This window comes from Rana temporaria, chromosome 2 (assembly GCF_905171775.1).
Source record: "Rana temporaria chromosome 2, aRanTem1.1, whole genome shotgun sequence".
Classification (NCBI taxonomy): Eukaryota; Metazoa; Chordata; class Amphibia; order Anura; family Ranidae; genus Rana; species Rana temporaria.
In genome coordinates, this window is record NC_053490.1 from 197,183,952 (window position 1) to 197,209,752 (window position 25,801).

Genomic DNA, 25,801 nt, shown 5'->3' on the forward strand with positions numbered 1-25,801 from the left:
CCTTAGACTCAGCTTCTAGCTTAGTTTTAAAAGTTTTATTTATTGTGTCCACCACCTCCTCCCAGTATCTAAATAGCTTAGGACATTTCCACATCATGTGGATAAGATTGCCTGTCGCTCTGCACCTTGGGCATTCGTCAGTACTTCTCCACCCAAGATTAAACATTCTCCTGGGGGTATAGTATACTCTATGCAAGAGGAACAAGTGTGATACCTTCTGAGATGGGGAGATCGAAACCAATAACCCCCTCTTCAAGATCGCACTCCACTGTTCCGTGGTCATTTGACCTAAGTCTTTCTCCCATCCTGTCCTGCTCTTAATGGGGCCTGCCCTACTTATGGTTTTAGCTCCCAATCTAGAGTACAGCTCGGATATCAGGCCTTTAGTTGTTTTTGGAGAGGTTATTTTCAGGAGGGTGGGGGCCGAGGACCATACAATGGGTTGTAACCCAAACTGGGCTTAGATAGCATGTCGTATCTGTAGATATCTGTAAAATGTTTTATTTGTTATATTGAATTCCTGAAGGATTTCATCTGTTCTCCATTGTACAGTTGGTTTAAACGGCTTATCCCTTGTCTCTCCCATTCTTTACATCTCTCAATGTCTTTTAATTCTCTTAAGTTTTGATTGCACCAGAGGGGGGCGAATATTGTTATTCCCTTGTAGCCCATCAATGCTTTTGTTGTTTGCCACACTTTAAGGCTAAGTTTTATAGTTGGACATTTATGGACGAACGAACCCGCCTCAAGTGCCTCCACTATTGTCCTATGTGGTGCCCCAGTTAGCATCAATCTAGCGGAATTCCCCCCTCCCTCCAATCCGCAGTTCGCAAGCTGTTGTAGCTGTGAGGCTAGAAAATATGTTTTCGGGTGAGGTACTGCCATTCCCCCCTCTTTAGCAGGTAACTGCATGGTCTGGAGACAAATCCTAGCTTGTCCCTTCTTCCAAATTAACTCTCTGAAGAGGGATTCTATCTTTTTGAACCATTTTGAGCTATCCAGACTGGGGAGTTATGGAGGATATAGAGTAACTGGGGCAGCCATATCATCGTTATCAGATTGCATCGTCCCGCTATGGATAATGGTAGTCTACACCAGACATCTCTTTTATGTTCCCATTTAGACAAAAGAGGAATTAAGTTATTTTGGACAAAGCTATTAATGTCGCTCGTGATCCATATCCCGAGATATTTCATCATAACTACAACTTTTAACTGGGGGATTCCCTGAGGTATCTGGGCACCAAGGGGGTCAATTGGCAGTAGTGCTGACTTTTCCCAATTAATAACCAACCCGGAAAATAGCCCAAACTCGCCCACTACTTTGATCACATTTTTTAATGAGGTTTCAACGTCTCCCAAAAAGAAGAGGACATCGTCCGCAAACAGTGCGATCTTATCCTCTATAGTCTGTCTGTGGAACCCCTGTATATCTTTAGTTTTCCTAATTTTAATAGCCAATGGTTCCATCGCCAAAGCGAACAGAAGGGGAGAAAGGGGACAGCCCTGTCGCGTTCCTCTCTCTAGTTGAAAAATTTCTGAAAATTCATTGTTGATTTTAATTTTTGCTCTTGGCTGATTGTATAACAACTTCACCCAACTCATGAACCTGGGGCCAAACCCGAATTTCTCTAGGACCTTCCATAGGTAGTCCCATTCCAGACTGTCAAAAGCCTTGGCAGCATCCAGGGCTAAAACGGCTCTAGAGCCCTCTCCCTCTGTTGGAATTTGCATATTCAGGAACACTCTCCTGATGTTGGTACTGGTTGACCTATTGGGGATAAAGCCGGATTGGTCAGGATGTATAAGCCCTTGGATATACCGGTTAAGACGTGTTGCTAATACTTTGGCCAAGATCTTCGCGTCAGTGCATAGAAGTGAGATAGGGCGATAGGATGAAGCCTCTCTTGGATCCTTCCCCTCCTTATGCAAGACAATGATAGTAGCCTCTGTCATAGAGGTGGGAAGTATTCCCTGAGTCAATGCCCAATTTAGTGTCTTTAGGAGTTCTGGTAGCAGGATATCCCCATATCTTTTATAGATCTCTACGGGCATCCCGTCTAGGCCTGGTGACTTTTGAGTTGACATCCCTGCCACTGCATGTTCTAATTCTCCTAAAGTAATTGGCGCCTCCATGTTAATGTTTTCTTCCTCCGATAGGGTCGGGACGGGCAGTCCCTGGAAAAATGTTTCCAGTCCTTCAGTCCCCTCCCTTCTCTTAGAGCTATAAAGGGATACAAAGAATTCTCTAAAGGTATTTAATATCACGGTTTTATCGAAGGAGATTTCACCGTTTAATAACTTAACTGCTGTAACAGTAGAGGGGGGGGGAGTTTGTTCTAATAAGCAGAGATAATAAACGCCCCACTCGCTCTCCCTCTCCAAACTGATTCTGTTTCTGGAATATTCGTTTTCCCTCTGTTCTTTTTAATATAGTCATTTTGTATATTTGTTGTTTTTCTAGCCACTCTTTTAAACTATGAGAGGTTGGGGTTTCAATGTATCTCTTCTCTGCCTGTAGCAACGGATTCCTTGTCTCACTCTCTCCCTCCCTGTTCTTCCTCTTAATCCCTGCTATCTTTTGGATCAGGAGGCCTCGGAGGTAGGCTTTTAGGGAGTCCCATACCACCCCCACTGATGCAGTTCCCTCATTTATCTGAATAAATTCTTTAAGAGCTGATATCACCATACTATGTTCACTCATTAATTCGAGCCAGTGAGGGCTAATTTTCCATTCTCTTGGGTACCATTTACCCCTAGTTTTTATTGTCAGCTCCATTGGCGAGTGGTCAGAGACTCCTCTTGGGCCATATTCTATATTTATTACTAGTGATGCTGCCTCCTCGTTACCCAACGCCATGTCTATTCTGGATAAAGTGTGGTGAGTCTTCGAAAAACAGGAGTATTGACGTTCCTGCGGATAGCGCGTGCGCCAAATGTCACATAGCCCCACTTCATCCAAAAATAGCGCTAATCGGTCCTCTCCTTTTGTTTTAGATCTATTTCCTGGCGGGAACCTATCCTGAATCCTATCTAAGGTTTCATTAAAGTCGCCTATAATAACTATCGGTATTCCTGGTTTGTCCAATGTAAACTCGATCAATTTATGCAAGACTTCAAATTTAAATGGGGGGGGGGGAATATAGACACTAGCTATCACAAATAGTTTATTTTCAATTAAGCAAAATAAAAATATAAACCTTCCCTGATCATCTACCCTGCTCTCTCTACAGGAGAATACCAATCCTTTCCCCACCAGTATGCTCACTCCCCTAGAGTAGGATGAGTGATACGAGTGGTAAGTGGCTTGGAATTTTGGGCCGCACAGCTGTGTAGCTGTACTTGCAGTTAAGTGTGTCTCCTGTAGACAGAGCAGACCGGCACCTCTCCCCCCCCCCCCCAACATATCCAAAATAGTTGCTCTCTTGGTTGGGTCCCTCATTCCACGCACATTCAGGGATTTTATACAGAACGTCTTATCTGCCATGTGTTATAGTTAAGTTTAGCAACCCCTGACCTTTGCCCAGTTTGTATCTTGGGGACCAAAAAAAAAAAAAAGGGAAAAGGGGGGGTCCCGGTAGTAAAAGGCGGGTGGAGAAGGCCCAAAAAAAAAAAAAAAAATTGTATATACTGAAAAAAAAGAGCCAGAAAAATCACGTTCTTCCAGGAGTAATGTGTTACTATATAAAAAACCTCCCCGGGGCATTGCTTTAAACAAAAGTGAGAGCGTAATACGACTCCCCTGACACTGAAGAAGCAGTAAAAGGAAGGGCAAAAAAAAAGAGGCGAAAGAAAATAAAAATAAAAAAAAGGGGGAGCACGCAAAAAGCGTTACCCATCTCGCCATACCTTAAGACAGAAAAATAATGAAAACAATCTAAATAGGGAAATTGCAATTGTGATTAGTGTCAAACGCTTAATAGTGGTGTGTAACCCAACCGTTTCACCCCTGCCCCCCCCCCTCCCCTCCTCTCTCCCCAATACGTCCCTCCCTCCCCCCGCTGCACCCCCCTCCCTCCCTTGGCCCTCCTGGGCCTCCCCTGGGGGCTCTACCTGTGGCCTCCACACTGCACACCATTGTTGGGACCTCCCAACTACCATACCTCCCTATACAAACCACAACCATACTACCCTCCCCCCTCGCCCCACCCCACCCCCCTCCCTCTAACCTTATTTCAGTGCCTCTTACGTTCTCCCCTCTCCTCGTCCCATTTTGTGAAGTTTAAGTGCTTATAATTATGTTAGAAAAAAGATTCCCTGTGTTTTAACTAGCCTGAATTCAGCACATTAACATATAGCAATATTGCTAAATTCATGTATATATTTAAAAGTGCATTAAGTGCATTAAGTAACCCAAAAGAGAGAAAAAAAAAAATCCAAGTTCCTCTTTTCTCTCTCCTTCCTCCTCCACTTTCAATAGACTTTAATAGATCAAAAACATGTACTGAAAAACACAAATAGCTAGATTCAAGTAGGGGCGCGTATCTTGCTAGAGGCAAGTACTGTATTCACATAGCACTTGCCTCCTAACTTACGGCGGCGTAGCGTAAATGGCGCCTAATTCAAATGAGAATGGGGGGGCGTGTTTTATGTTAATGTTTGGTGACCCGACATGATTGAAGTTTTTTTACGAACGGCGCATGGACATATCCCAGTGTGCATTGCTCCAAAGTACGCCACAAGGACGTATTGGTTTCGACGTGAACGTAAATTTCGTCCAGCCCCATTCATGGACGACTTACTCAAACAACGTAAAATTTTCAAATTTCGACGCGGGAACGACGGCCATACTTAACATTGGCTAGGCCAGCTATTTGTTGGAAAAGCTTTACGCCGGAAAAAGCCATACGTAAACGATGGCATTACTGTAAAAAATGTGCCGGTACGTTCGTGAATCGGCGTATCTAGTCATTTACATATTCTACGCCAAACTCAACGGAAGGGCCACCTAGCGGCCAGCGGGAAAATTGCACCCTAAGATACGACGGCGTAGGAGACTTACGCCGCTCGTATCTCAGCCTAATTTAAGCGTATCTGGTTTCCAGAATACGCTTAAATTAACGCTGGCGTAGATTCAGAGTTACGACAGCGTAAACGTACCTGAATCTGGCTATAAATGTACCTGGAATTAGAGGTCGACCGATATGGGTTTTCTCTGGACGATGTCAATATTTAGAAATCGGGGCGGCCGATATATGATGCCGATTTTTGGATTGGGATGGATGGTGCTGGGCGTGGGTGGGGGATGCGTTGTGGAGGGGGATAGATGGATGGTGCTGGCTGTAGAGAATGGATGGAGGATGCTGGCCGTGGGTGGGGAATGCATTGTGGAGGGGAATGGATGGATGGTGCTGGCCCTGAGTGGGGGATGCGTTGTGGAGGGGGATGGATGGTTCTGGCTGTGGGTGGGGGATGCGTTGTGGAGGGGGATGGATGGTTCTGGCCATGGGTGGGGGATGCATTGTGGAGGGGGATGGATGGATGGTTCTGGCCATGGGTGGGGGATGCATTGTGGAGGGGGATGGATGGTTCTGGCCGTGGGTGGGGGATGCTTTGTGGAGGGGGATAGATGATTGGTGCTGGCCGTGGGTGGGGGATGCATTGTGGAGGGGAATGGATGGATGGTGCTGGCTGTAGAGAATGGATGGAGGATGCTGGCCGTGGGTGGGGAATGCATTGTGGAGGGGAATGGATGGATGGTGCTGGCCCTGAGTGGGGGATGCGTTGTGGAGGGGGATGGATGGTTCTGGCTGTGGGTGGGGGATGCGTTGGAGGGGGATGGATGGTTCTGGCCATGGGTGGGGGATGCATTGTGGAGGGGGATGGATGGATGGTTCTGGCCATGGGTGGGGGATGCATTGTGGAGGGGGATGGATGGTTCTGGCCGTGGGTGGGGGATGCTTTGTGGAGGGGGATAGATGATTGGTGCTGGCCGTGGGTGGGGGATGCATTGTGGAGGGGAATGGATGGATGGTGCTGGCCATGGAGGGGGTTTCTTCCTCTGCTACAGCCCGCCGAGGTGGGGGGGGGGGCTGGGCGGTGCTAGTGAAACTTGTTTCTCTTCTCCTCTATAGGGGCTGGCGGGCAGGCTATCGGCGGCACAGGTGAACGATTCATTTCTCGTGCTGCTGTAGATGGAGCGGGGCACTGGAAAGCGGGGTTTAGCGTGACAGCCGAAAATCGGCAGAATTTTCACAATAATCGGCCAATGCCGATTACTTAAAAATGGCCAAATATCGTCCGACCTCTACCTGGAATATGCAAACTCCAACCTGCTTAGGTGTGAAACAGGCAAATTTTGGCCTGTTTGAATATCTGGCAGCTATTGCAGCAGGCAGTCACTCATATAGTGGCAATATTACTACCGCCACTAAATGACAACTTCCCTCTGTGCCCTAGCAACCTTTGCATTAGTACAGGTGTACCACTTCGCAGGCAGTTTTAGGGCATCCCCAAAGCATGTAAAAGGCATAATTTCATATTTGCTTTGTAATTTTTGCATTGCTTGAGGTCCCCCAAGGCAGTGCCCAACTTCCCATGACCTTTGTTTAATTTTGGTAAGCCCCCATACCATTTTTTTTGCACAAAAAGAAAAAAAGGCAGCAGGGAAATGCCATTTGAGGACCATTATTTGTATTCTAAATTTCACTTTTGTTGTAGCACATTCCACAGCTGTGTGACTTCATTGGAAAGTTTAAGGCATCTCCCAAGCATGCAATTTAAATGAATTGCGCATTTTATTTTTTTGCATTGGCACATAATTTGTAGATTTTGGTTGGTTGACCGAAGAACGCTATTGGGGTTGTGGTATTTTATTTTCCCTCATAAATATTGGGGGGCGACTCCTTGTGTACATTTGTGAGTGAGGAAGAGGGCCTTGAATGTGACCCGATCCTTTACGGCTAGCCAATGAAGGGTCCTCAGTGACGGGGTGATTGATTGGTGTTGGGAATTGTCAAACTGGACTTTATTTATATTCACCTTTACTCTTTGACTCATATTTTTTTGCATTTATGGTTATTCATGCATTTGATGTTTAAATGTGGACTGCTGTCCTTTTATTATCACTTGAATTGGCATATAATCATTTTATGTAACTATTCTCAAATGTTTGGCACTTTAAAATAAGTATTTCTCAAGGAAAAACGCCCACCTGCTATTGAGAAAAAAATATTAATAAATCCTCTCTAGGTCAATTAAAAATCATCATTGCAGGCCATGGAAAGGGAAAATTGGAAGACAATAGAATGAATGTTTCTACATGCTAAGTGGGCGAGGGTCTGTCTGCTATAACCAGTCATTTTTTTTTGGAGGGGATTGGAGGGGGGAGATTCCCAGTTGCCATAGCTACAGAGGCAACATTTGAATATTTTGACAGGTCTAGACAATCATATCTACTTGCAGAATATATACTAAACAGAAAACCATTTTTTAACAACACTAAACAGCGATCTTAACTTTTTTCTCCACAAAAGTGGAGTTTATTTTTTAAATCATGAATTCCATAAAATTGACAGAGAGAAGTGTAGATACCATGAGAACTAGGAAAGAGGCAAATGTGTCAGTGTGTAGAAATATAAAAAAAAGGAAAACCCGATATATGACCTTTTTTGTCACACATTTTAATTATGAATATAATAAAATCAAAGTAAACATATACCCTTTAGTTGTACACCATAGTCCCAATGATTTCAAAAACCAATAAATAAAACAGAATATCTTTTTCAGCCACATGTCTACAGAAAGCACGCTCAAAACTGATTCCTATCATAAATAATGTATTTATTGCATATGGCTATTAAGACAGCATCCAAGATCAATAAAGATTAAATATAATGCACTACCCTAGGTTTTGTTTATCCAGGTCTCCAGCAGCATCATATATATTTTTATATATATCATCTCTCACATACCATACACCCACACACACACACGCCATGTCCATCGGAAGACACTGCAAGATAAGTTAAGTCTCTTGTCATACCACAATTGTAAGAAATATATTTAACATCTTGATATTCAGAAACAATATGTACCCAGTAAATAAAAGAATAAAATACTGTTTGAGAACCTTAAAATGTTACAATATCAAAATATTTTAAATTTAAGGGACTGTGGGCAAAAATGCACAAATATGTAAATATACATCATAGGGTTTCTGCAAAACCTGTACATTTTGGTTGTTTTTTTGTAAACTAAACTTCAGATTTAAATATTGCATATGCCTCATGTGAAATTTACAGAGCCAAGCTAGGTTTTACTATATGTTGCTCAACCATTAATATGACTGGTAACTCAATACTACCGAGACATTTCTCCTATAGGTCTATATTTTCATTAAAAAAAAAAAAAAAAAAAAAAAATTGACCTCAGAAGGTCACAATGTTCAGTGCCGTACATTACTTAAGGTAACAAATATGAATTATTTTTGATTTGGAGACTAAACCAAAATATTTGAGAAAGTTTACTTTTTTTTACAATATATTCATTTAGAAAAAGTATGCTGTACACGTTTTAACAGACCAGTTCTCTTAACGGTCTGTGCATTACACTATAAAGCGGCACTTCCCCTCAAGGATTGAACTATAAAAAGGAGAAATAGAAAAAGATATGAATTTACATTCACTCTTGTCTGGAAATACAATCCTTATTAGTAAGACTTTTTTTTGTTGTGTTAGCAGGAAGACGTGGTGTTTTTAAATACATTGTTTAGGAGTAAAAAAAAAAAAAAAATTGTTGTTCAGAGATGAACCGTTGTATGCATTAGGGATAACCGATTCTCCATTTGCCATTGTTCTGGGAGCCAAAACCAATGTGGTTCCCAATGGAAGCCTGTCAAGGAATGACCTTTGAACCCCCCCAACACGCCAAAAAAAGAAAAAAAAAATGTTTTGGTACCCAAATAGGAAGTCACAATGAATTGAACGCCTTATACTTAGTAGACGCCCACCACCATTTTCGGCTTTGATATGACTTGGTGTGTTCAAAAAAGAAAAAAAATCATCACAGACATTTAGCAAAATTAGGAAGTGAATGATCTACAGTGAAGTTCGGGACAAAGTCCTTTTCAGAAAATATACCTTGGTTCTGCTTGTACCTTCAAAAAAATAAATAAAAATATGGGTAATATCCCCTTCTGTAAAATATCTCTGATAAATTTTCCAGGTACAAATAGAAAGGCTGTAAAATATCTGTATATCTGATAAAGCAGTACTTAGTGAGAAAAGTAGAGTAATGTTAACAGTTTGAAATCTACAACCAGGACATTTTAGGGCCCTCCTCGGATCACTCCATTTTGTAAAACTCTGCATCGTCAAGACCCTTCCACCAACATATAACCAGATGGAAAGCATGGAGCTGAGCGCCCTGCAATCTTTCTGGCATACTCTCAAAAAGATTAGGCATGAAAGATCACAAAGCAATCTCAGGGGGGCATGTGGCTTCAGGGGACAATACTAGAGGAACTGGTCAGCCAGGAAGAGCTGTGCCAAGAGGCTAGCCCATTAACTGCTGTGTTGTTACAGCACATTAGTTAAGATGAATATTTCATAGGGTGACATTTTTTGGTTAAGCACAATGCAGTTATGTGTGCGTGTATTACAATCAACGTTAAAAATAAAGTACCTTTAAAAAAAAAAAAAAAAAAAAAAAAACATAAAAGTTGTCAATAGTAGTAATATTGTATCAACACATAAAATCTCGTCTAAAACGTACATACATTTTAAAAGTCAATGATAAAAAGCAAACAAAAAAAATAAAATAAGAAATCACCATTCTCAGCCTGTGGCTTGTGTACATACAGTAATCTGCTAGATCGAACTGTAAGGAGTCAAATGAAGCTCCGTGTAACCGTGTAGTGCATGCGTCTAACAGCATAAGAGAAGAAAACAAGTCCATTAGTCACATTTTTGGTCCACATTTAAAAAGAGAAAATGCAAACGTGCACGACTGCATTATGTTAGAGTTGCCATGCCACTTGGCGTCATGAGGTTTCCAAGTAAACTGCACAGTCCATAATTTTGATTCAACAAGCAGATGTTCTTTCGCTGTAGAATAAGGCCAAACACTTCTTCAGTAACTTCATTGCACAAAGAAAAAAAAAAAAAAATCAACATATCACCATATTTTAAATGCATTACTTTCTTTGATTCATGAGGTAGGGCGAGCAGTACCATTTTCTGACAAGATGGGTAATGTTACTGCCTTACGCGACGTCCCAGCCTACAGAATAAATAAGAAGAGTTGATGAAGGCCTCGTCATTCCTTGTGTGTTCATGGTGAGTTTCATGATGTCTGAAGCAAAATGATAGACTGTAAATAATGCCATCCAAATAGATCAAGTCTGTCTTGGTAGCTGTCTGGCACGCGTCCTCCACAGTATATACCTGAGCGGAAACCAATCAAACCGCACTAGCGGAACGAGGGAGACTTTAGCAGCATCTGATCACAAAATAGGCCCAAGGTTCTTTTCTGTAGTGTATTAAAGTTTGGAACTGGTACCTTCACTCTGAAAGGCAAAAAGAAAAAAAAAAAATATTAGACATGTGATAGCAGTCTATTTTCTTTTTAAAGGATAGCTCCACATTGAAGAAAAATTACCTAATCGATACACAATCCTTCCTAGTTCAATCTGCAGATGGCTACGATATCAAGTGTCAAAACACAAACATGCTTCCTTGTATGAGGGGTGTTCTGTATACAGTACTGTTGGTGCATAGAGGTGTAATCTCACCTCATTACAACCCTCATGTGATTATAGCATTAAAGCAGTATTAATCCCAAATGCAAACCATGCATTATATTGCAGCTTACCAATTCATAGATGGGATAGCTGTATTAGTTTCCTTGTTTAGGGTCTCTTTCTTCAAATGTTATGTGGTGATCAAGCCAGCAAGTCTGTTACAAGCTCTCCAGCAGAATGTATCAGTTTACATGGATGAGGCAAACTACTTAAAATGGTTTACTGTTGCCGATTATAAAAGCGGGATCTGAAGTTTGGAACAGTACCAGCCCCCAAACTGACAATGCTTCACTTTGCTGCTGTGCCTCCTATGTTCATTCATCCAGACTTGTATCTCATCAATACAAGAGGTGTATTATTGGCCAGCTCACCAGGTGAAAATAGGGGGGGGGGGCAAAAGAAAAGAAAACTGATGCAACCCCTACATCTAATGATTGGTAAGCTGAAATATGATCCATTTTAGTTTTGTGGGTTTAATACCACTTTAAGGCTCCATCAATTAGCACTCATGAAATAGCTGAATGAATGTTTAAAAAACGGAAAAAAAAATCAACATGGATTTTAAATACAATTCTATGGCAGAAGGGTTGTTTGTTTATCTCATCAAATGTGGTTCTATACTTGTGACCAGTGGCGGTGCATCCATAGAGGGCGCAGGAGCGCTGCCCCCTATCTCTCCTGCACCGCCACAATACATAGATTCATGCATTGCAAAAACAGGCATAAGCCAAAAACCTGTTGCCTTTTCTCAAATTATGACCAATCCGTCCATCCTAGAAACAACCAACCAATCATTGTAAGGAAGCACTGCGACAACCATTCCCAGATCATAAACAACTACCTTTGGTTAGGGCCAGCAAATAACTGTTTCCAGGATATAAACCACCACCTTTGGTTAAGACCAGCAACTACCTTTGTTCAGGACCAGCAACTGATAACTGGTTAACAACAACTAGCAACCGTTCCCAATTCATAAACATGTACTTCTAGTTAAGTCCACCAAATGATAACTATCCACCACAAAGTTTGCTCCATACTACAGAATGTTTTAAGCCTCATACACACGATCGACTTCTAATGGACTTTTCTGTGGATTTTGCTCTGAAGGGCGTTGTCCGTGAACTTGGTATGCATACACACGGTAGGACTTTTTGAGCCAACAAACGTAGTGACGTAATAGACGGACTACGTGGTTTTTCTGCCCTTTACCGACACCCTTTGGGCAACTTCTGCTATTGTTGCCTGATCTTTAGCATTGGTTCTGAGAATACGCGTTTGTACTTTAGTCCAATGGTCGGATCACCGACGTAGGACATTTGTTGCCGGAAAGTTTGTCTGTTCGCACAGCGAACATTTGTCTGATGAAAAAGCAAAAAATGTGTCCGATGGAGCGTACACACGCTCGGATTGCCAGGTCCGTCGGAGGTTTGTTGTCAAAAAGTCTGATCCTGTGTAGGGGCCTTAACTCTGCCTTGCCAAGCGGCACCATTTCAAACAAAATAATATGGTATGAATGCAGTAAACTATTCAGACCAGGAGATCAAGAAAACCACCTCTAATTCACACAACAAAACCCACTTGTTCTACAATAGCTTATTCTTGTAAATAGAAGCTGAAGAAAATGGAAGACTCCTTTCTAAACCGCTCTTCCTCTTTCCTTTCACTGAAAATGTAAAAGGAACATGTTACACTGGTTTATTCTGAAGTCAAGTAAGCATGTAAATTACACTCGACTAGAAACGCTGAAAATATTTGTTTCTCTAAAGTACTTTCCAGAAGTGTATTTGAATTATTCACCTGTGATCAGGTTACAGCACGCAAAGCAGTGGCATGCTCTGTAGGAACCTCTGCAGTGCTAATCCACTAAGAAATCACAATACCTTTGCTATGCTTTCATCTGCCTGACTGTATACAACCAGCAGGAAGTTTACAGAGGTACCTCTACTACACGCAATATATACAGAACAAAGATTGCTGCATGGTGTTCTTTGCTTTATTATACATGACTGTTGCTTATGCATGCCTATTTAAAAATCTGAGCTACCCATTATTGTGCAAAAAAAAACCTGAATTCTTTTAGGGATCAGTCACACCATACGTGCATGAAATCTGATGGGAAAACGCAGAGATCACTTGCAGAGACATCAGTTTTCATGCGCATTTCAGTGAGTTTTTGTGCAGAAAACTGCATACACGTTACAGATTCCTGCGCACAAAAAAAAAAAAAAAAAAAAAAAAAAAAAATCTGCATGCTGTGATGTGAATAGTACACACAGAGAAGTACACATGTGAGGGAAAAACGGACGTCCCTGCACCATGGTGTGAAAGAGGCCTTATGCCGCGTACACACGACTCATGTCATTAAAAAAAAAAAAAAAAAAAATTATAAAGGTGTCGGCATACCAAGACATTTTGGACCATTTTATGCTCCCATCTTTGTGTGAACAGTTTGGGGATGACCCCTTCCTGTTCCAGCATGTCTACACACCAGTAAGGTCCCTAAAGACATGGATGAACGAGTTTGGATTGCAGGAACTTGACTGGCCTGTCCCCAATATAAGACTCCAATTCATCCCAAAGGTGGAGACTGCGAGCCAGGCCTTCTCGTCCACATCAGTGCCTGACCTCACAAATGCGCTTCTGGAACAATGGTCAAAAATTCCCCATAGACACTCCTAAACTCTGTGGACAGCCTTCCCAGAAGAGTTGAAGCTGGTATAGCTGTAATGGGTGGGCCAACTCAATTGTTTTACGCCATTAGTCGCGATTACTCTCAAACGTGCCTTGCATACACACGTTCGTGAAAAAAAATAAAAAAAATGCTCGAGCAAAGCGCGGTGACATACAATATGTAGGACGGCACTATAAATGGGAAGTTCCATCCGAATGGCGCCATCCTTTCGGCTGCTGTTGCCAATTTCCCCATCTCATAACTGGCTTCTGAGCATGAGCGTTTTTTCCCCCCTAGTTAAAGCGTACACGATCGTTTTTCACGGCGTGAAGACGAGAAAAAAAAAAATAGAGCAGGTTCTTAAAAAAAAAAAAAAAATGCCCATTTTTCTCATCAAGAAAAATGCCTGTGAGCATACACATGACTTTTTTAAATTTAAATTTTAAAAATTGCATTTTTCTCGTCATGAAAAATGGTCGTGTGTACGCGGAATTAGTGTCCATGCTTACTGCCTGTGTCAGTTGAACATAGCCAACTGGAATAGATCATGTGATCTCCCAAGAAATGGTGCAAAGTTAAAATTAGGCCCTTCATTCCAATGAGCTAAAAGATTGAATAGAGTCCAAATAAGGTATGAATGGCTGAAAGACAAAACTTAGCCTTTCAGTTTGTGGTGCTCAGATAAAGTGCTGCTGTCCAAAAAGGTGTCCCTGTGTGCCTTCATCCAGAGTAGGGGCACTCTAATACAGAAGGCGTGTTACTGGCCATATCACCGGGTGAAAAAAAAGGAGGAAAAGAAAAAACAAATGCAGCTACTACATCGAATGATTGGTAAGATGCAATATATAAAATGTATTGGTTTTGAGTTAATATTGCTTTAATTAGTGAGAGACTTTAGGTCTGCTGTAAAGCATAGCTCCAGGGAAAACGTATATTTAAAGCTGGCCATACACTAGTAGAATTTTGTTAGAACATTTTAATTTGTGTAATCTTTGTCAAAATTTGTGAATGGTTCCAAGCTTTCCCCACCCTACTAATTAGTGTCCCCACTGAGATGTAGACAGATTCGAAAACCTGGCATCCCCTGGTCCAATGAGCATGATCCACTTATGACATTAAGGCAATCTCACTTGACAGTAGGATGATGGCAGTTGGCAGGGATTAGGCTGACCATAGATCATGCAATTCTCTTTTCTTGGGTCAAATGGAAAGAAAAATCCCTAGATTCCTCCATCAATACAGACATTGTTGATGAGGGAATCCCTTCTGCTGCACTACTGTATTCTGACAGTGGGAGGATTCACAGCCATCACAATACAATGATCAAGAATTGTGGGGGAAAAAAAAAAACACACACCCACAACACAGGATGAGAGGCCTGTAATTGTCATCATAGGTATACCAAAACGATGAAAGACAAAATGTAGAAACAAATCCAGACAATCACATTGTCTGATTTGGAAAGAATGCATTTGCAAATTATGGTGGAAAATAAGTATTTGGTCTCCTCTACAAACAAGCAAGATTTCTGGCTCTCACAGACCTGTATCTTCTTCTCTAAGGGCCCTTTCACACGGGCGGATCAGTAATGATCCGCCTCCGTGTGTCCGCTTTGCTCAGCGGGGATCCTCCGTAAAATCCCCGCTGAGCCGTCGGCTGACAGGGCGGTCCCCACACACTGTGCAGGGACCGCCCTGTCTTTCCTCCGCTCTCCCCTATGGGGGATCGGATGAACACGGACCGTATGTCCGTGTTCACCCGATCGGATTTGCCAGACGGAAGAAAAATAGGATTTTCTTCCGTCCGAAAAAATCGGATCATTGCGGAGGCGGGTGATTACGGGTGTCAGCGGATGGTCATCCGATGACACCCGTAATCACATAGGGACCAATGTATGTACCGTTTTCATCCGCAACGGATGGATGAAAATGCGGACATACGGTCATTACCTGTGTTAATGGCACCGGTTTGAACTTGTTATCAGTATAAAAGACACCTGTCCACAACCTCAAACAGTCACACTCCAAACTCCACTATGGTGAAGACCAAAGAGCTGTCGAAGGACACCAGAAATAAAATTGTAGCCCTGCACCAGGCTGGGAAGACTGAATCGGCAATATGCAAGAAACTTGGTGTGAAGAAATCAACTGTGGGAGCAATAATTAGAAAATAGAAGACATACAAGACCACTGATAATCTCCCTCGATCTGGGGCTCCAGGCAAGATCTCACCCCGTGGGGTCAAAATGATCACAAGAACGGTGAGCAAAAATACCAGAACCCCACGGGGGGGAACAACGCTCCACTTGCTTTGGTACGCACAAAAAATAATATCAGGAGAAAAGCCTGGTCACATAACTGGTGAAAGTCTCTACTCCAACCAGGGAGGTCTCTTTACAGCATTAAGAGAACTTTACGGGACTTTTGCAGGCTCCACATGGATTTCCACAATTCTTGAACATGGCAGAATCTGTAGTCCACTCTAAATAAGACCTTGGTTTAGAGAGGGGCACAAAAAATAAAAAAAGGGGGGGGGGGGTGAGAAGCAGCAATGCTGGCTAATAAACAGCAACAGAAGGATTCCTGTGGCATCTGCTCCTATGCAACACTTTTTTGTAAAGTAGTAAAAGTGCACTTAAATTGCTTTGAAGTCATTGATGCCTATGGGGTAGAAGGGGTTAAGGGGATTCCTCTGCGTTCTTGCGATCAGCCACAGGTCTGAACAGCTGCCTATTGCTTTAGCATGTGGCCCATCTGTCACAGGGGAAAATAAGGAAATTCCTGCTTCCTGTCTGACTTCTGTTTTCATACGGACTGAAAGATAAAAGTTTGTCAAAGGAGTTTGTTCCACTACTATTTTCTGCTTACATTACTACACACTTGATTTGGATGAAATACATTTCTAGGTATTAAACTAGTATAATGTTGACTCAATATGTCCTATGTCAACATCACACCAATTTTCACATCATATCCCATCTCCGATGACGTGGGAAAATCTCTAAACTCATCATCATCAGCGCACAACTTGGAACCTGCGATAACTGTTGCCTTTGCTTTGTGTGCATAAGGAGATTCCCTTAAACAAGGACAAGCAAAGGTTGAACTATCTACGTGAATGGAAATTATACCATTATGTAAACATTTGCATTTATAAGCGTTCCGAGGAACCCTGCCTGAGACATCATCATATTTGGAAGGAACATCCTCTTCTGCAATATTCAAAAGCTGAACACTAGACAAAAATATAAAATGCTAAATGATTGTGGGTCTATATTAAAGTGGGGGCTTCACTCACACGGCCGAGTCATTCATTCATTCACAGAGCTCAGTGTATGAAGGAACTACAAGCCACGACATACTTTGCGGCTTTCAGGTCCCAATGAAGTCCATTGTTCATGGAGTCTTCCTGTCGGGGTGAAAATGCTTGGCTGTACGATGTACAGGGCAGACCGCTCACACTCACAGAAAGTCTGCAGGAGACCTACAGATCAGTGATCTGCTGACCACATTTTTATTTTTAAAGTGAACTTATTCTTTGAGGCTGAATTCACACATGTGCGGTGCGAATTCCAGCCGTTTTCTCTGCAAAGATCTGCGAATCGGATGCTTTCCATAGAATATGTGCCTTCAATTCACACTGCACTGCCTAGAAAAAACGCACAAAGTTTTTGCAGAGTGCGAATGCAACGCACATATGTGAACCAGATGCATGCAAACTAATAGATTTTAAAATGTTATGCAAATTGGATGCAGTGTAAGCCATGGATGCAGTGGACCAATCAGGTCCGTCTGACCGCTTTTCAAGCGGACCCGATCAGGCCACCCATTGTCCTCTATGGGGCGGCTGTCGTCTGACACCCGCTGGACATCTGACCCGACAAAATCCGCTGAGAAACAGACGTATTGCGATACATTTGCCATCCGTCCAGCGGGTTGGATCGAATAGAAAAATTGACATGCAGGCCGTTTCCATCTGACCACCCCATAGAGTAGAGCGGGCTCTGTCATTGCGGAAGGAAGGAAGGAAGGAAGGAAGGAAGGGACTAAAATTTAGGGGTACCTATAGACAGAAAATATTCCAATATTTTTAGTGGTTTAACTTTTCCCAGTGGGAATGCGCACTAACATGCATACATGCATGTCGTTCCCCACCCCTTTTCCAAGTTAATTACTTTTGTGGATCAAACGCTAAAAAATAAATAAAATAAAAAAGTTTCAAAATACCATCACTCATATCTGATATTTTTAGTCTTGTATAGATTTATCAGCCCTGGGAGTTTCCACAAAGGCACATCAGAAAAAGGGAAGATGCAAACTGAAATATTCGCTGTGTTCGGGAGAAACACAATCAATACTTGGGATCAAGTGGAAGGGTGGGGACTTATAACAAGCTGTCAATTGATTGAGTTTCCTGTATTGAGGAGCCCTCATGTCACATGTGCCGTCCTGGAAGGTGATAGGCAAAATAAGTTCTGCTATGTGAATGGGAACATGAAACAAGCATAAAAAAGGTAGGTGTTATTCCAATTTGGCTGTGAAAGTAGAAATGCCCTTTGAAAAAAAAAAAAAAAAAAAAAAAAAAAGCATTGAGGTGTGTGAGATCAGTTATTAATTTGTGTTCAAAACTGATATAAAAAAATATGGGTGACAGAACATGAATTATGGCGCCGTTGGTGGACTTTACTAGTGCTGACGCAACATTATTTTCGTCTCCACTAATTGACATTACTAATGGTTTAAGATTTCCACCCAGTAATGCCCATTAATACTGACACGCCTATTAAAACAGCATGTGGCTACAGCTCTCATGGCCTTCTGCATGCTGCAAGAGGCATACCACTGTACCATCTTCATACAGATCTCAATATCCAATACATCTGAAGCCCAAGGGAATTGTGGTCCCAATGCGGTAATGTAAACAGGTCGAGCATGGCTGCTCCCTGCTATATACTAGAGACAGATAAGGAAGCAAGATAATCAAAGAGGTCACATGAAGAGCAGCGAAAATAAGGTATTTCTACAATTACCGTATATACTTGAATATAAGCCGAGTTTTTCAGCACATTTTTTGTGCTGAAAATGCCCCCCTTGACTTATACTAGAGTCACTTTTTGCACCCGATCTCCCAGACTTTGGGGACCCGGTACTAGCCAAACTTAACACACATGTAGCCCCACTCTTCCTCCATAAGTGTGCAAAGATGGTTGTTCGGGGGACCTACAGCTGGGCACCCCTTCCATAGACTCCTATGTTAAACGGTCATTTCTACCATTTTATAGATCCCTTTTGATAGAGAAAGATTTGGAAAAACACTTACATTTGGGCTCCCTGACCCATAGTCGCATTATATAGTTCATGCAAGATGTTCTAGGGACTGTTTACATGTAATGTGCTTTGTGTAAACTGTTATATATAATGTATGGAATGTACTGCCTGATGTTATATTGAAAACCCAATAAAATCTATGGAAAAAAAAAAAAACGGTAATTTCTCTGGTGACTTTGGGGACCCGGTACCGGCCGGTCATAGGCCCCATTTCTCCTCTACAAGTGTGCAAAGTTTGTTGTCTGGGGGGACCTACGGATGGGGAACACCGATTTTTCAAAGCTGGCCACCCCTTCCATAGACTCCCATGTTAAACGTCAGTCTAGTCTTGGACACAGTGAGGCATGCAGATGGACACCCTAGGCTTATACTCGAGTCAATATGTTTTCCCAGTTTTTTGTGGTAAAATTAGGTGCCTCGGCTTATATTTGGGTCAGCTTATACTCGAGTATATACAGTATTTAAAGTTCCTTTTTTGCTGTATAGTGATCTGAGACAGGAAAGCCTTGCTTGATCGGGATGTGGGTACCTGCAGTTCCACTTTAAGAGTTTACAAATAGAGAGAAAACTCATATTTTTATTTTTTAAAAAGTCTGCAAGTGTAAAAACCACATGAACAGAATACGAAGGCAGCGCTTGGCTGCGGCAATACATCAGTCCTTCGCTGCAAGTTTACCAATTAGCCTCTGGTTACATTACTATGCAAACACAATCTCCGTTTGGCAGTCTAGCTTTGACAGCCCCAAGGCTGCTACAGAAGACACACGAAGCAACAAGTACATCTATTTTTATATCTCCACAGGAAAATGCTAATCACTTTCTATACCTCTTAAATCATTCGCACCTGGGATTGTACAAAGCTGTAACTATGTACTGCTAAACAAAATTATTTTTTTACATTATTGATGTACACTTCAAGGGAGCCGATTGTGTCAGAAAGGAATTTCCTACACAGAAATACTGCCCCATTAATTAAAGAAATGTTTCCTTGTATTGTCTTGGCTCATTGACGCAGGCGTGTGCGTATTTTGTGCACGGAACACAGGTTCTTGCAGAAGATTCTGCACACAATACGCACCAAAAATTTCTCATGTTTAGACATGTATCATTTTTCGAACGACTTTACGCATTTATGCGTATATACACGCACACCAGAACGTTTTTCCAGAATCGTACTACAAAAATCGTACTTTTCGTAGAGCACATTTTGCACTGTTGTATTCGATATTAGTTTTTCCGCAACAAAATGCGAACGATACGTTGTACGATAATCAGATCGTGTGTACGAGGCACTAGACTCAGTGGGGCTATGTACACAGCTGCAGCTACAAATGAAAATGTGCGCTGTATTTGGCAAAAAAAAAAAAAAAAAAAAAAAAAAAATTTAGAGCACATCGGTGTCCGGGGCCATACATATCTGCGTATTTTACACGTATATACACATACACGTGTAAAATACGCAGATATGTATGGCCCCAGGACACTGATGTGCTCTAATTTTTTTTTTTTTTTTGCCAAATACAGTGCACATTTTCATTTGTAGATGCAGCTGTGCACATAGCCCCACTGATTCTAGTGCCTCGTACACACGATCCGATTATAGTACAAAACGTATCGTTCGCATTTTGTTGCGTAAAACTAATATCGAATACAACATTGCAAAATGTGCTCTACTAAAAGTAAGATTTTTGTAGTACGATTCTGGAAAAATGTTCTGGTGTGCGTAGCTACGTATCCGAAATGTCAAATACGTGTGACCCATGTGTCCTTCTCGTTTTCGATCATTCGTGGTGTTTTGTCTATTAATTTTTAGCGGACGCATACTGTACTGATTAAACGATTGTCGTACGATGGGCTGTCATCCGAGCAAAGTTTTCGTGTTTGTTCCTTCCATCTATCTATGCTTGTTTGTTGGGTAGCTTATGGGAGCCAACTGGTAAAAGGTTTTAGCATTTTGTCATGTATGACTGCATGCCATACGCATGGATATATCTAGAGCCATATCTCTCTCCCTCTCTCTCTCTCATGTACTGTATGCATGTGTGCACTGTGTAAATACATACAAATCTCATTACATAAAATGGAACAAAAAACGATTATTAAGCCAATTTAATATATTCATCATTTCTAAGTGCAAAATACACATTTTATTATTAATGCACATTCCATGTTTCCACATAACTAAATCATAAAAGTGCATTTGGTATGTCTACATGTTTCATGAATGTCTTTACTTCATCAGGAGTAGCTTCTACTATAATTATCTACAGGATAAAACATCATACAATTAATTTTTGGAGCATTATATTTTATTATGTTCCCTTCTTATTAATCTGACTATATCTACGCAGGAGCAAAGCACTGGGTCTGTTTTTGATGTCACTATTTTTTATTAATTTTTTATTTATTAACAATATAAATGTACACTACATTTTTTTTTCCTATAGGACTTCTTTTATACTTTCATTAAGCCGTTTTAGAAGGATCCGGGTCTACAGTTTCTATTGGAATTTGAATCAAGCCATACCCCTCTCTCAAGCTATATATTCGCTATGTGATATTATTAGCATCGTTAAATTATGTCATATTTGTGGTCTTATTTGGTGGATCCTTGCAGTAGCATCTACGCCTGATGAAGTGAATAGACATTTATGAAACGCATGAGATTACTGGATGCAATTTTTTTTTATTTAGCCACGTGAGATCTGGAAAAGATTATGCGCATTAATAGTAAATAAAATAAATATACTTAAAATGTAATAAGTATAATAAATAGGGGTGTAACGGATCGTCACCGATCCGTGATCCGAACGGGCCACCCCGTTCGGATCGGCACACCCCGCGATCCGCGGAGCGCTCCGGAGCCTAGGCCTAGGAAAGTCCCCGGCTTCGGCCTAGCTCCGGAGCGGCGGCCAGTCTGCTTGCCAGAGCCCAGCATGACATGCCTCCCCGGGGAGGCGTGTCACGCTGTGCACTGGGCTCTAGCAAGCTGAATGGGAATGTTAGCAGTGAAGCACTGGTGTGAGAGGAGGGGGGGGAAAAGGGGGAAAAAAGAGCACAATAGCAATTCACAGGGGTGGATTAAAGAGGAAGCAGGTGAGGCTGTTTGGGACTTAAAGTACAATCTTGATGTTTTTACAGCAAAAAAAAAAAAATATATATATATATATATATATTTTTTTTTTTGCTGTAAAAACATCAAGATTGTACTTTAAGTCCCAAACAGCCTCACCTGCTTCCTCTTTAATCCACCCCTGTGAATTGCTATTGTGCTCTTTTTTCGGATCAGCAAAAAAAAAAAAAGGGTCCGTTTTTTCATTGGTCCAAAAAAAATAAAAAAATATATATATATATAATTTTTTTTTTTTGGACCAATGAAAAAACGGACCCTTTTTTTTTTTTGCTGATCCGAAAATGATCCGATCCGTGACTCCTGATCCGAGGATCGATCCGATCCGTGAGTTTTTTGATCCGTTGCACCCCTAATAATAAACCAGCTTACCATTTTTAAATCAATTTTTTTTTAATATATGTGATGTATTCAATAATAAAGTGGCATTTACATATGCATGTAAATTGTTAGTCAGCGATATGCCTCAAATAAAGGTCCAAATGGGAAAAATGTATTGTGTTGTGTACTTGTTAAATAGAGATGGAGGCATACCACAACCAAAAGTTTCCACATTGTTTTGCACTTATGTATTCCTGCACCTAATTTTCTGGTCAGGATCACCAAAAATGTAGGCTGCTACAATGCAATGTGAGCTTCAATACTTTCCATTAGATTTTGCCAATTAGCATTATATAAAGGAGGGGGAAGGCACAGAGCCAAAACATGAATGGGTGATATGTAGTGGACTTCAAGTTGCCTGCTGTCCCTTTGCAGGGAAAGTAAGTAAATGCGTAAATTGATACCACTTAGGGATTTCAACAACCCCTTATATCTTTCCAAACATCCTGTCTTCAAAGACCTCCAGGAGGGCCTTTTTTTTAGCTATAAAAAACAGTCCTCCTAACACAATCCTACTACAATTTTAGAGAAAGCACCACCTTCGCTGCACATCAAGGTCATGTGAAGGTATATTGCATCTAGAAGCAAGGGGTACTTTGCAAGATCTCCTAAACTCCTTCATAGTAAAGCACCACAAATTCTCCAGAAAAAGGTCTTTGTTGTCTGGCTACACCTATGATCACGTAACAGTGGGAATCCCAGGATAAAAAAATAAATAGTAGTAGGGACACCCAGCAAAATGCTAGTTTGGGTGGAACACTATTGAAAAAGAAAGGTGTCTAAATGAGGGCAACCCCTTTAATAAACATAGAATGGGACTTGTATCATTGCACAGATCAGCACTTTGTTTGCTTTCAACAGAAAACAGAGCATGCCCTATGAGAATTTCAAATGGCAGTGCTTTAGTTTACTCTGTAAACATTTGCAAGACGGGATGCGAAACTTGTTCGGTAGTAACCTCAGCGGTATGCACCTCATCTTAAACAGAAAGCCATTCCTTTTTACAATCACTAGTTTGGGGACACATATTAAAGGTGAACCTGTGCATTGCCTATGCAGGGCGCCTGAAGGGGTTCAAATAAGCCAAAAGAGGACTTTGGTGGCAGCCCCTAAGAAAATTGCATGGTATTTCTGGCTATGTAAAGCAGGCAACTCAGTCCCCCTCTCATGTGGCAGTGCAACTACCGGGCTGTTCGGGCACCGAGCACTGCCATGGGGTAGGTATTTCACAAGGCTACCTCTCTCTGCTCTCCTAGGGACCAAACAGAATGGTGAGAGCCAAGGGAAGGGAGTTAAACTGCCTGCTGGGCTGCCATTCAATAGAAAATGAAACTTTGCTATGCATGGGCAAAGCATGTTGAAGACAAATTTATTGTAGCCTACTAGTTCGATGGCTGCTAAGGTTTTTTTATTTAGGTAGAAGGTGGTGTTTTTTTTAGCACTAATCCACATTGCAGAACAGGGTGACAACACTGCAGTTCACCAAATATGCAGTACATGTAGTGTGTTATTGGCATTTTATCAATTGAATAGTAAGAAAAATTTAAATAAGTTGCAGCCACCATATCTAAAGCTTGATAAGCTTTGGGGGTGTAGCCAACCCATGTGTAGTGAAGACACATGGTACTGTTATTACCCATTATTGTCTTGATAAATGTGCCAAATATAGTTTTACATAACCCTGAAGTTTAACGCTCATGCCATCTAGTAGTTTACAAGTTAAAGTTTGGGTGCATTTTTCTGCCCGAGAGATGCGTACAGTTGCCCCATAGACTTGAATGGCTGTTCCTGTACTTGTGTAAATGCACATAAACATAATCCCCAAGTACAATCTATGTTCAGGCTTTTAAGTCTGTACATATACGCATTTTTACACATTCTGAATCTAAACTGAACAGTAGGAAAGAGCCAACATATATAAATGTATTTATTATAATAATAATAATAATAATAATAATAATAATATCTGATGCTACCGTGTTCCTTGTGATCAGCAGTTTCAGATGCAATTCAGTGCTTTTATTCACCCCCCCCCCCCCCATCTATTCACATAAAAACACATCAATCAGGCGCTATGCTCCTGCCTAGGTAGCCTTATGGATAATCTCACTCCGTTTCTGGCTACATACAAGAGAAACCTAGGACCTGCAAGGAGAAGCGACAGCAATAGAATGGAGGATCAGATATGCCTCTGCCAGGGGCAAGAAAGCAAAGCTCCATATGTCTGGTCCCAGATGTTGTCACCACCTTGCTGTGCCCGAAGCATGCTGAACCACAGGGGACCCAGGTGGGGAGTAGAAAGCTGAACATGAAGGAAGCCATTTCCCCCCTCAACCCTTACCAGTGGATGGAAGAGGTGGGCACTGAGCCAAAGAGGCTGTACGAGGTGGCATGGGAGAGAGAGAGACGGGAGTGGAGACAGCGCCACAAAGAATCAGGGACAGGCAGTGCAAAAACTTAAAGAATGTGGAGCCCACTTTCATGTCCCCAGGCTGTCCTACAGACGTATCACCCAAAAAGGCAAATAGGATTAGAAAAAAAAAAAAAATACTTATGAACACAGCACAATAGGATCTGATTGGGGGATGGAGGATCTGATTGGGGGATGGAGGGGGAACAACTGAGGAATGTGAAGGCACCAGGGGGTCACAGATAAGAAGGTGAAGGAGGAATGGCTACTGATACTATAATCAACAACTGAAAAAAAAAAAAAAAAAAAAACTGAATTAGGCAATCACCAGAAGGCCAACAAAAATGATGCTGACAAATCAAAAAACAAAAAAACTTTACTCTTTTTTTTTTTTTACTATGAACAAAATCGCATGATTACTTCTAAAGATAGAAAAAAAAAACTGAAAATATTTACATCGAACATATAACCAGTACAAAGAAAAGTGTACACCTGTGTGCTGTAATGAGATGCAGAGCCAAAAATGCCCCTAAACCAAACACAAAGAAAATGATCTGCGATATCATGAAGGCTTACAGAAATTAGATTTATTTAGATATGTCTTTCAAGTTGCTGTTAACTTTCCCTGTTGATACTGGTATCAACTAGTTTGGTATTAGACTAATGCCACCATCTCTGACCCTTTCCATTAAACCAAGCTGCTCAACAATGCCTAATCCATGCGTCATATAATCCTCCTTAATACTGTATAAACTCTGGGTGATGTTTGGACATTTTTTTTTTTCTTTATTTAGTGAGAACATCTTGGCCTATTTTAAAGAATAGACCAGTATCAAAACATTTGCACCATGGAGCAAGTAAAAAATGGCAAATGGGGAAAAAAAAAAAATATATATCACTGAAGAGGCTAATCAAAACACACAATAGGGAATGTACTAGAACTGAAGCATAGTAACCAATTAACTCCTAGCTTCAGTTTACGCTTTAAAAATGAAAGCTAAATGCTGACTGGCTGCTATGCATGACTACGAAGATTAGAGTAGACAGGATCTGGAGCAAACTGTCCCCGGCTAGGTTATCCTAGCTAAAAATGTCAAAAGCAATATACATAAGTATACATGTTGTTCCTTGTTTTGTAGCTT

The 25,801-nt window shown here is 41.4% G+C and overlaps 1 protein-coding gene across 1 annotated transcript in view; it reads right to left on the reverse strand.

Annotated features, from left to right (window-relative positions):
- Positions 1 to 7,600: 7,600 nt before the first annotated feature.
- The window catches only part of IRS2 (insulin receptor substrate 2), a 39,590-nt gene continuing 21,389 nt past the window's right edge, over positions 7,601 to 25,801 (reverse strand). The window contains exon 3 of the mRNA XM_040336207.1: positions 7,601 to 10,506. Coding sequence (XP_040192141.1) covers positions 10,502 to 10,506 — 5 coding nt within the window. The 3' untranslated portion in view covers positions 7,601 to 10,501. The remainder of the gene's footprint in view (positions 10,507 to 25,801) is intronic.